The sequence below is a fragment of the Canis lupus genome, chromosome 36 (genome assembly GCF_048164855.1).
Source record: "Canis lupus baileyi chromosome 36, mCanLup2.hap1, whole genome shotgun sequence".
NCBI lineage: Eukaryota > Metazoa > Chordata > Mammalia > Carnivora > Canidae > Canis > Canis lupus.
Genome location: NC_132873.1, coordinates 15,776,855 through 15,789,372, shown reverse-complemented (window position 1 = coordinate 15,789,372; position 12,518 = coordinate 15,776,855). Strand labels below are relative to the sequence as shown.

The 12,518-nt window shown below is 36.7% G+C and overlaps 1 protein-coding gene across 3 annotated transcripts in view; it reads left to right on the top strand.

Moving 5' to 3' along the window:
- The window catches only part of ADAM23 (ADAM metallopeptidase domain 23), a 166,902-nt gene that overhangs the window by 137,952 nt on the left and 16,432 nt on the right, over positions 1 to 12,518 (top strand). For all 3 annotated transcript variants that reach the window (XM_072813171.1, XM_072813169.1, XM_072813170.1), the window contains exons 22-24: positions 1,853 to 1,972; positions 3,835 to 4,003; positions 6,032 to 6,143. In XM_072813171.1, the coding sequence (XP_072669272.1) occupies positions 1,853 to 1,972; positions 3,835 to 4,003; positions 6,032 to 6,143 (401 nt within the window). The remainder of the gene's footprint in view (positions 1 to 1,852; positions 1,973 to 3,834; positions 4,004 to 6,031; positions 6,144 to 12,518) is intronic.

The following is a 12,518-nucleotide window of genomic DNA, read 5'->3' as shown; positions in this document are numbered from 1 at the left end:
AGAACAGAACTTCCCATCTGATGTCTCACAAGTGAGGCACAGATGTTCCAAAATATTGCTCTTCTTTCTGAGGTGCCAGAGAGTAGAAGGAAGTAGAGCCTAAAGTTATAAAAATCCATGTGGTTAGACACCTGGATTTCATTAGCTTCATTCATTAGTTTAATGTCCTAGACAAACCTGGGCATTTCTGTGTGTTCATTGTAACTTCAAAAAGTTTGGGAGGCATTGGATTGGGTCATTGTAAAAGATAGCTTTTGAATATCTAGTAACAGAATATCCAACCACCAATGAGTTAAAGAAAATTAATGCATGTTTTCTGAAACATTTAAAAAATGGGAAATATGACATATAAGCAGAAAAGTGAATAACACACAAATATACAATTTGCCAAATAATTATTACATGAACTACCATGTCAAGAAATAGATCAAGAAATAGGACTTGCAGCATCCCAGAAAATGTATCCTTCCCCGCAGGGTGCCCTCATCTTGCTCCTGGAGGTATTATCATCGGGACTTCTGTGACAATTACTTTCTTGCCTTTTAGAGTTTGGATGCTTTGGTTTTCATCCCTAAATACATCCCAGTGTATTTTGCCTCACACTTTGGCATAAAGTTGGGGACTCATACTTCATGTATTATTTTGTATTTTGCCTCTTAAGTTCAGCATTTTAAGCATCTTCCATGATGTGTGTCACTGTTCATATTTATCGTTCATCTGTTTTATTTTAACTCATATTCATACTCACAGATGATGATGTAGTTCTCCACTCTGTGTTAGTGGGCATTTAGGTCGTTTCCATGTTTTGGCTGTTAGGAGCCAGGTTGCCATGGGTATTCTTGTACATGTAACAGTGCACATTTGTATACATTTTTCTAAGGCTTATACCCAAAAGAAAAATTGCTAGGTCAGAGGGTATGTATATTTTCAGTGTTACCAGATGATGGCATAGTTTTCTAAAATGGTTGTAGTAGTAAACCCAACCATCAGTAATATGCATATGAGAATTTGGTTGAACCGCATGCTGAATCAGCACTTGTTATTATCAGGCTTTTTACTTTTATCCATTCTGGTGGGTATAATGTTAATTTATTGTGTTTTTAATTTGCATTTTCCTGATTACCAGTGGAATTTAGTACATTTTCATCATTTATTGGGCATGGATTTCCTCCTCCCCCCCTTTTTGATGTGCCATTTCAATTCCTTGCCCTTTTTAAAGGGGGAGTTAGTTCACTGTTTATTTAATAGAGAAGCAGGAGGTAGCTGCCCTCATGAGGGCTGAGTCATTTAATAGTGTTGCTAAAGACCCAGCCGATTTCTCTCTCTCTGCTCTGGAATGCTTAGCATGTTGAGTGCTTCCTTCTGCTGGTGAGCTCACTATGGCAAGGTGGATGCCAGGGCCGCACATTCAAAGGCAGGCAATGTGGGAGTCTGAACAAAAGGTCTTTTCCCTGTCTGGCTCTAACCTCTTATCCAGAAAGCAACATTCTCCCCAGCAACTTTCTAGCGGGCTTTTCCTCGCATCTCAACACCCAAGGGCCACTTTTAGCTCTACCAGGGCAGGACAGTGGGATGGGTAGGAAAGTGAGTATGGGGGCCGGAGGTGCCATTACTAGCTTAGATACCAGTCATGATCCATTGCAAGCTGGTTGCTACCCAAACAAAACTGTGATCCTGTTAGCAAAGAAGGATGGGGGTCATAGCCAACCAACAATGTCTGAATACGTGTTTTTATTTAGGATGGAGGAAAATATTTTCAATTATTGGATATGTGTGGACTGAATACTTTTGATTATGTGGAGCTTGATTCCTCCTGTCCTGTTCTGTTTCTGTTTTTATTTAACATGCTCAGTGATGTGTTCTGTGGGTTTTTACTCTGTACCAATCTTACTCGAGCTCCACGAATTGGTCAACTTCAGGGTGAGATCATCCCAACTTCCTTCTACCATCAAGGCCGAGTGATTGACTGCAGGTAATATACTAAATGTTTGAAAACCTAATGAATCACAAGAATTACAAATTCAGAAAAATCAAGGGAAATTTTTCTGTTCATAGGAGGAGTGTTGACTTTGATTTTATGATCACTTTTCATGTTCAGAGTTATTTAAAAAAAAACAAAGTTGTATGTTGATTTGCAAATTACATTCACTCAAAAACTGGACCACTTAGTGGTAGAGGGGCAGTCTTTGTAATTATAATCATCAAGCAGACTTACAGTATCCATGATTAAAGCTTTGAGCATTGGAATAGGTCACTATCTGAACACTATGTGTGTTTTATTTTTTTTATGACAAGAAAGTTTAAGCTATACTTCATGTAACATATTTCTAGTTTAGAAGATGGTTTAATAAATAGTCACCCGCATATAGAATATATTTATTAGAATATTGTTTATACTATAGGCAAACATTTTTGATATTCAGTTTTGAGTACAAGGCATGTTTTTAAAGCCAGGGAGTCATATTATATTCCAAATAAGTATCATTCCTTTCAAAGTAGTCTTAATTCTAAGATGCTGTCCTTTCATTCAAATGGTTCTGTTGTTGCCCAAAACACTTCTGGAATTCCCCTACAGAATTGCCTTTAGCATCTGCAGACTTTTATTGTATTATGCTTAGAGTAGCCAGCCTTCATCTTATGTGGGTGAATATAAGATTTGGAAACATACAAAAAATTTTTTGCACAAAATTTAGGAAATTGAGTAAACAAACTGAATAATGTTCTCTTAGTCAAATGATTTCTGGTTTTTTTCTTTTCTTTTTTTTTTCTTTTTAAAGAATTATTTCAAGCAGACTCCCCACTGAGCTCCATTATTGGTTTGATCTCACCACCCATGAGATCATGACCCAAGCTGAAACCAAGAGTTTGACACTTAATCGACTAAGCCACCCACATGCCCTTTTTTTCTTTTAAATTGTTCTGAAGAAAATTCTAACCGGTCTTAGATGATAAGATCCTTCCTGGAGGGGCACCTGCGTGACTCAGTTGGTTAAGTGTCTGCCTTTGGCTCAGGTCATGATCCCAGGGTTCTGGGATCAAGCCTCGTGTTGGGCTTCCTGCTTAGCGGGGAGCCTGCTTTTCCCTCTCCCTCTGCCTGACACTCATCTCTCTAGTGCTCTCTCTCTCTCAAATAAATAAATAAAATCTTAAAAAAAAATCCTTCCTGGAATAAAATTGCAGTCTTCAAGTATAGTTACTTAGATGCACATTCATTGAACATAAATTTTCACACATCTTTTAATATGACAGCCTTATTAAATCATACATTCTAAACTAGTATATTTAGCCAGATACCCTATTAGTAATTATAACATTGATTATTATTCAAATTCAAGTTGTCCCTAACTTTGAAATTTTAGAAGTAAATAAATATAGGGAGGAATTGGTTTGTTTTCTCAACCATGAACGATCCAATTCTCTAAAGCAATCATAATAATTTTCAAAATATTTTCATTTGCTTATTTGCTCAGCATCTGCTTTTTTGTACCATGACGCACCTGAGAGCCTTGGAGAGCTCATATTAAGCTTGCTTCCTTTATTCTAAGATGAACACCTCTCCCTTAGTCTTTATGTTGTTCTTGAAAACAAGTGAAGATTTAGAATACACTTTGTGCAAATGACATTTTTTTTCCTGATGGCATGCAGTGTAATAATGACAATAAAAGGTATTTCCTGTCAATGTGCTCTTTTATTAAGGAGAAGTGGGGAAAGGGGAAAGGAAGAGATAAGTGGAGAAATGCCTCTTTAGTTTCATGAAGACCAAGCCTCCTTCATGTTGACTTTCTATTTCTAACTATGGTGCTAATAGTTGTATGAATATTTTTCTCCTTTTAGTGGTGCTCATGTGATTTTAGATGATGATACAGATGTGGGCTATGTAGAAGATGGAACGCCATGTGGTCCATCCATGATGTGTTTAGATCGGAAGTGCCTACAGATTCAGGCCCTAAATATGAGTAGCTGCCCACTTGATTCCAAGGGTAAAGTCTGTTCAGGCCATGGGGTAAGTAGGCATCTGTGTTCTGGTTCAAACTTTTATTGTCTGGCACCCTCAAAGTTCACAGCGGTCAGATTTCCATTCCAATCATTCATTCTCCTTTTGTGAGTGTTGCCAGTATCTGTGCCCTAAGATGCTTTCCTTAGTATCCTTATCTGCTAAGGATAATACCCATATGTATTAATATGGTTTTATTTCATTGTTTCTCTTATCACTGGCTGTTTGTATTCATCACGTATCTATAGCTTGACATCTGAAGAATTGGAAGAAAATCGATATGGTTCCTAATAGAGCTGTCGACCCCACGTGAACTACTTTGTACCATTCAAAATAACTAGTCCTCTCAGAAATTCCCCTTTAGCTAGTCAGCATGTAAACTGAATATCTGCATGTGCCAGATTGCATAGACTAGAAGTTGGACCACTGGTATAATTCACATGTTTAAAGTTGTATGGTTATGCGCAGACCATTGCCAGCTCAAGAGAAGATGCCTTCTCTACTCACACATGCATGGATTTGTAATTCTATGAACTACATTTGTAATTGAATGAAATACATTTGTAGTTCTCTGAAAAGTGTTTGGGCAGACACTTCCTGGCAAAACTAGACTTAATATCTAGAAACAAGTTTTAATAATTATTTAAATTGGTTTAGTAAAAGAAAGATCTTTCAAAATGTATACAGACTTTAGAAATGGAAAAAAAAGACATGAAGAAATTGAGAGTGATGATATAAAAGGAGATGCTGGAATGAAGGTGATAATAATTCAAAATATAGATATAGAGTAGATATAGAGATAGAGTAGATGTAGAGTAGAACAAGGTAGAGAGGCCTAAGAAGGACATGCCCAGTGACTACTTAGCATTTCGGGTTTGGTTGAATCCTAGGCTCACAGGGGAGGCAGTACAGCTTAGGGATTTAGAGCATGGATTTAAAGGCTGGATAGAGCCACGGGTAGGAGTCCTGGCTCTGCTTCTTTTTCTCTCGGTGACTTCGGGTAAGTCACTTACCCTCCCACAGCCACCAGAGTGCTAGTGTGAGGATCAAATTAGATGCTTTACATAAAACACTCAGCGAAGGTGCCTAGCACGTAGTAAGTGCGCAATGATCGCTATGTTAAAATAAAAGCACCGGAGAGATATTTCAGTCGTTGCCCTGAACACATCAAAACTTAATGCTTAGAAAGGCTCTTCATTCTCTACTATCTCTCCCACTTTTTCATCCTGTTAAATAAAAGGTCAAATTCAGCCTCATTAATCGTAATCGTGGTACTATAACATTTCAGATTAAAAAGCTTCTTACAGAAATAAGCTTCTATTCAATTTATCATCCCTAATGATCGGTCTCTGAATGTATCTCACAGGTGAATAAGAGCTTCAACACCTCTGTCTCTAGTTTGCAGATGGTTGTTTATTTCATCTAAATTATAAGCCCATTCTAGCATGCTGCTTGGTCTCCAGGACCAGCAAAAGGAGACAAAGAGCATGCGAGGAGGGTCTTCAGCCTGGCTGACAGAGAAGAGTGATCCCAGGGCAGGCAGGGGAGGTGGGGGGGTGTTCATTTGGCTGAGACAGTGCCACCAAACAAATGTGGTGTTGGACATGGTGAGGTAAAACAGTACATTGATGATTTATGTCTTCTGGCCTTTCACCTCTGGCCTCGCCACTGGAGCCCAGTATCTATTAATTTCTTGAATTAAGCATATGTTTCTAAAGTATGTTCCTAGAAACAACTACTTTTGAAAAAACTACATCATCAGACATTTGTGCAGGTAAATAATATCAACATAAACAATTAATATTTAATGAAACGTCTTCTTCTTTTAAATGGGTCTCTCTTTAATTAACAAGAAAAACACTATTCAACAATTTAATATAGACAATGTCTCCCATTGTCCACTGTGGGAGACTTAAAAAATTCAACAGTTTTTAAAAGCTTCTGCCCTGCCCCATGGCTCTTTCACATTTATCACTATTATTCAGAAAAGCACAATCCCAATGACAATGTCCCATCTCTGTTCTTTGTTCTTCACAGGTGTGTAGTAATGAAGCCACCTGCATCTGTGATTTCACCTGGGCAGGGACTGACTGCAGTATCCGGGATCCGGTTAGGAACCTTCACCCTCCCAAGGATGAAGGACCCAAGGGTTTGTGTGATTTCAGTTTCAATTCATCACATACTGAATTTGTTGGTACTCTTCCAATGGTGCCAATATAACAACTTTTAATAGGTTTGAAAGGAGACACATCAGAATATCTTTTTTTTTTTTTTGGCCTTTCAAATATATAGTTCATGTTACTGCAGAATGAAGGATTCTAGAATGACGTCTTGAGAGGAAAAAAAATGTGTGAATTTCCCCTTAGTTTAGAACTGAGATTAAGAAGAAGTAAATATACCAATTTCCTTCCTTCCTGTTTCCTTTCTTTAAACCTTCTTTTTCGATAATCACATATGTTAATCATTTTACAGTTTGTCTACACTATGCCAGTTTTCTAATAGATACAGTTTTTTTGGCCGATGTGAGACTCTAGTCATTCTTCAGTATTTGAGTCCCTCTAGAGGGAGATTGCAGTCTTCTTATTCTGATTAAACATGCTTTTGATTAGGGAGAAGCTGAAAATCTTCACAGAATGTTAATTCTTTAAGAGAACACAAAGGCCTGGACTTTGTCTTAAACAGCCATCAGAAGGAGAGAAATTAGAATTTTATTTTTATTTTTTTAAAAAAGATTTTATTTATTTATTGAGAGAGAGAGCAAGGGGAATGGTGGAGGGAGAGAGAGAGAACTTCTAGCAGACTCCACGCTGAGCACAGAGCCCAATGCAGTGCTTCATCCCACGACCCTGAGATCGTGACCTGAGCCGAAATCAAGAGTCGGATGCTCAACCAACTGAGCCACCCAGACGCCCCTAGAATTTTAGAATTAAGAGGTGTCTCAGTGACCATCTAGAACCACCCTCACTTTGCAGATGAGAATACACAAGCCTTGAAGTCAGGTGACATCCTATAAAGTTACCCAGGTAATTAGAGACAGGGCTAGGACCAGGCCCATTGCCTCCCATTACATTGTGTCATAATGTAGTCTTTGTCATCATGAACATGGTAATCACTTTCTCATTATTCCCCTCATTCCCAAGCCCTCATGTTTTGCAAAGATCTAAAGAAGTCATCAGTTGTAATAGGCTTACTACAGCATCTATCTAGCATTGTACCTGAGAAACCAGAGTTATTGGAACAAAGGATGAATCCCAGTGACATCATACACCAGGTTCTTCTTTTTCATGGTACCACTAATGGTGTTTTATAAATAACTATCATAATTTTTTTTTCCGGCAGGTAGGAAAAAAAATGCACCTAGAAACAGTGATTTTGATCTGCTTAGTTTTGCATGAAAGCTCATTTAAACTCTGAACTTCAGCATTGTCCATATGGGTAAATACAACTTCAAAAGTGTATGAAGCTCCATGGTCCCCAATTCCTGAAGAGATGTAGCGGTCTGGGTGCATGTGTAATGTTCAGTAATAGTGGGTGTGCTAAACACTCTTCGTGCATTTGCTGAAAATGCCCATGATGCTAAAATTCTATAAGAATCATAGTCACGCCCTCGCAGTCTATTTCTGTTCTCCTTTTTCTATTTGTAAAAAGGAACCAATTCCACTTTCACATTTAGTCTTTAGTTACCTTAAAACTGGAACAAAAAATTCTTGGATCCGCCTTCAGAAGTTGGATTTAGAGTGGATTTAAAGCTCCCACAAGGGAAACAGACATTCACACTTTCCAAATTTTCTCTCCATGGCATGTCTGATTCTCCTAAAGGTCTAGATGCTGTTTCCTCAAGCAATGCATAAAGATGCCTGAAAAGATGAACAGAGCTCCATTGCCTAAGACTCTGTCCTTTTTCATTAGGTGGAGTGGGGATTTATCAGGTGTCTGGATCTGTCTGTTCCCCAATTCCTCACCCACCCATGCCTAGAAAGCTTAGATGGAGGTGTAAACAGCCGCATTCTGGAGAAGAGATTCATGGCTGCCTTCCGTTTTGTTTTCCTTTTCCCTGTGATTCTATTCTATACTGTCTTTTAAAAATAACTTTTATGACCATTCAAGTAATACATGTTTATTGTAGAGAATTTTGAAAATACAGAAAAAGGTTAAAAAGGAAATAAAAATCACCCTTAATTCCACAACTCAGAGGTAATCAATATACACATTCTGGTGTGTTTCTTTTCTGTTGCACATTTTCTTTTTTCATTATTAATGAAGACAATGGAATCACTAAAGTAAAGGCACCCACTGGTTCCAGAATTGTTAAAATCCTCATGACTCTGATAATCTTGATTAAGTTGAAAAAAGCCATTAATTACTACAAATGAAGAGCAGTTATTATAAATTATTAGATTTCCAGAAAAGCCATGCAATTTTAGTATGACTAAATAATAGCTCTGTCTATAATGGTTGTTAATATCTTTTCAGCCTCTATAGAAAAATCTGTTAATACACAAGTAAAATGAGAAACAACAGAATTCAAAATTTTAACACCTCATAGTGAGTTTTATGATTTTATTTTTTATATTCTGGTTAAAAGAAATTGGTAAGAGTATTTTATCTCTCATTTTATCCATAGAAAATATTTATTGACCATCTACTAGCTAAAGAGCAGCATATCCTTGGCATACTTCAGGTCCTCAATAAATATTACAGACTTTCCCATTGGGAACATGTGAAGGAAAATAAGATGGTGCATGTTAGTACTGTTTTTCAGTTTATCAGTAATGGTTTGTTGTATTGCCTTGTTGAAGAGTAGCAGGTCATGAACTCCAAATATTGAAACAGTGTGTACTTTCTTGACTGTAGGTCCAGCAGCTAGTTAGGTGCCATAGATTTTCTCTGATTACCATATATTCTTTCTCATGATTGAATTAGTTTGGTTGGCACTTGCCTTGCGGATCACAGTGGTGCTTCTCAAATGCTTGTCATAAAACGGGCAACACCCAAGTGATCTGGCCTGTCTAGCCATAGATGACTTTTTTTTGTATAGATACAGTGACAAGATATTTAAAAAATATTTAGTTTTATTTTCTTGTCATGGAGGAAAAAAATTCAAAAAGCAAAATGAAAATAGTCTTCTGTATTACTAACAAAGGCATGAAAGATAAATTTGTATCCAGCTGCAGGGCTCTGGATCAAAACCTAAATTAGTAAAAATCAAGGCAAACTCTGTGGCTTTGCTTCAGTTGATTTGGGGGCACCAGAAATTAGCCAATGTGTTTCAGGTATTTTAAAAGTAAGTGTCTGGAAGAATAAAAATTCAACATCTCCATCTGAGTAGGAACCAAAAAAAAAAACAAAAACAAAAAACAAACAAACAAAAAAAACAAACACACACACACACACACACACACACACACGTAAAAATGTTGCCATTGAAGTCACTCTGCACCTGTCTACCCATAGTTTAAAGCATACTGGTTTATTTGCTCCAACCTCTCAAGCCAAAATTATTAAAAGACAGGAAATGGCATTTCAAAGCAAAAACCATGTGAGCAGAGATTTTTCTAAAAAGGATTTTCTATTACATATTACTTCACTCATGTTCTCCACATTGACATTTATTTCACATATGAGGACTCTTCTGGTCCTTCTTCTCCCAACATGTGTCCACTGAATTCAGAGAAATTATTTTGGTTTGTCCTAATGGGGTAGGATAAGTTTGTACCCTTTAAAAGGCTAGAACTCCCACCTGCTGCAGGGAGAGCCAGTAGAAGTACTGGTAATTTTTGACAATTCATGGACATCTTTGATTGGTGCTTATTATGCAGTACAGTGGAACTTTTCAAACTGGATGGTTTGCATCGCCATTACGGGAGGGAAGAGAAGAAACTGGAACATATCACATGTTTCCATTGATAAGGAAGGACAGAGGCCTTCCTGGGAGCTTTGCTCAGACCCTTTCATTATGTCCATAGTCATCAAATCAGAGATAGAAGGGCCTTAGTGGTCATTCAGTCCAGACCCGCTGTTCTACAGATGAGAAGACTAATTTAATTATTAGTTAACAGCTAGGTAGGGACAAAGCCAAGAATAAAACATAGATCACCTGATCTTGAGCCTAATGCTCTGTTATTGTGCACTGCCTTATTTAAAGCTGAGTATTAAGTTATTCTGCTGGTTCTCATAGCGCAGTAATAAGTAGAAAGGGTCAAACAGTAACCCTGTTGTGATTAAGCTGGTTAGCTGATCCATTACCTGTCAAGGGAGTTTTATATTATCAGCATTTAGCGCTTTGAAAACAATAATTTCTAAGTCTTAATACCTTGAGGAGTATTACTTAGTGTTTACATTTACTGTTTGCATATATCTTGTTGATAACTTCCTTTGTGAGTACACAAATCTTTGATTTTGTAGTTCAGATGACTACAGATGAGTAATTATGATTATCATATATGATTATGCTCATGTATAATTATGTATCACTTATGTATTTTTCTCATTAATAATGGCCTCATCAATAACTGAAGGATTTACCAGGTGTTAATTTTTTAGTAACTGAATTGATTTTGTTTGAGTTCAGAAAAACTCCAGGATATTTTCATTGACAATGTAAACTGTCTGAAATAATACTCTTATATGAAATAATTTTTCATCTTCTTAGACATTTCACCCAATGTATCTGAAAATGAACTTATTTTTTAATTTCATGGAAAAGAGTAAGGAGATCTGATTGTCTAACATTGAAATATGGAGCTAGAAAACATGCTTGTCATGCCAGTGTTATATTCTAAATTATAAAGAGTATATTTAGTATTTATTTCTAATCTTAAATTTTAGTGAAATCATAAATCCCTACAGAAGGAACTTTGGCTTATAAGAGTACAGATGATGGCTTTGATGCTTCCAGTCTTTGAATTATTAAGGGATACAGGATGATAGCCCTTTGGCTCATTAGAATCACTTAGATGAAATAAATGCACCTTTTTTTTTTTTTCAGAAACTCTCAAAAATAAGAAAAAAAACCCCAATTGCTCAGTTTCAAAAGCACAATTTCACTCTATTGGAAGCATGACTTGTCTGTGGGAGAATTCTACTAATAAAGTAGAAAGTCTTACGAAAAGGAGGAAAGTTATAGTTTGTATCTTAATAGTACAAGTTTATTTAAAAATGTGCCTTTACATGTGATACTAGATAGCAGGTAACCCAAACTAAAAACAATGATAATAATAAGCCAAAAGACAACAGAAATTGGTGAGAAAACAAAAATGAAGACATACCAGTAGGTAATAAAGAATTTCCACAGACAAGTTATAACGCAAAGGTAAGTACGTTAAAGAGTTAGGGAAGAAAGTTGAGTCCCTCATAGGGGGATTGTGTTATTAGCTAGAGTCTTTACTAGTTCCATCTCCAGGTTTGGTGGGACGCGGAGAAAAAAAAGGTATGTCATCATGTGCCTGGCATAGTTCCTGGAACAAAAAAGACATTTAATAGATAACAAATGAACAAGTGAACGAGTGAATGAACAGATACAGTTGCATCACTAATCAATTAGTACAGGAGTAAAACGACAGCATAGGCCCCCAAAGATACAAGGTGGGGTTTGGGGGGGGTTGTTTTTTCTTCTTTTAAATAAGATAAATCCTTTGTAGCTGCAAGGAGCAGCTGAACCTTCCGTTTTCAAATTTGTCCCCTGCAAAAATCCACCCACTTGTGAGCCAGTTGATTAATTCATGTCAGTTTAAAAGCAGGTTGAATCACAACCTTCTGGAAGAGATAACCCTCTTCAGTATCCTGATAGAGCCAAGTGTATTTCACATACGTTCTCAATGTACAAGAGTTGAAGGCAGCGAGAGGGAAGGAGGGAGGGTGAACAAGGAGGATGGAGGATACTTTTGAAAAAGCTCTTTTCACACTTAATTTATCTCTCTTTGGTATTAAGAGTTGTTATCAGTTAAGAATTTGAAGATAATTATTCTTGCTCAGAAGAGATTATAGGCTGTATTTGTTTACCTGGAATGCATATTTGAAGCATCTACAGAAATGCCTTGCTCTTCTGTTTGATTTTTAAAACCCACATGACAGATTGCCTAATTCTCTTGATTGTACAGTGAGAAATTACATCTACAGCAAACACAAAAGCCTCTTTAAATTGCCATTTTATTCATTCATGCAGTTATAGTTTTTAAAAATTAACAAGTATTCATGTAGCACCACATCTTACCTGTGTGTGTGTGTGTGTGTGTGTGTGTGTGTGTGTTTCCTACAATTTAGCACTCTAAAACATTGTAGCTTATATAAAAATTGGACAGGTAATAGGACTTTCATGCATTTTGGCTCTGAGGGCCAATGCCTAAATCTTAAGGGAAAAAAATTACAAAATAATATGTCCTGGTTAATTTAGTATTCTGAAGGCAATGATTTTTCTAAGATCTTTTAAAAAAATGTGTATTTCTATCTATAATACCTTTCATTCCAGTATTTGCCTTCACAGTTTGGAAATCTGAGATATAGTTCAGGTTATTTTGGATTATAA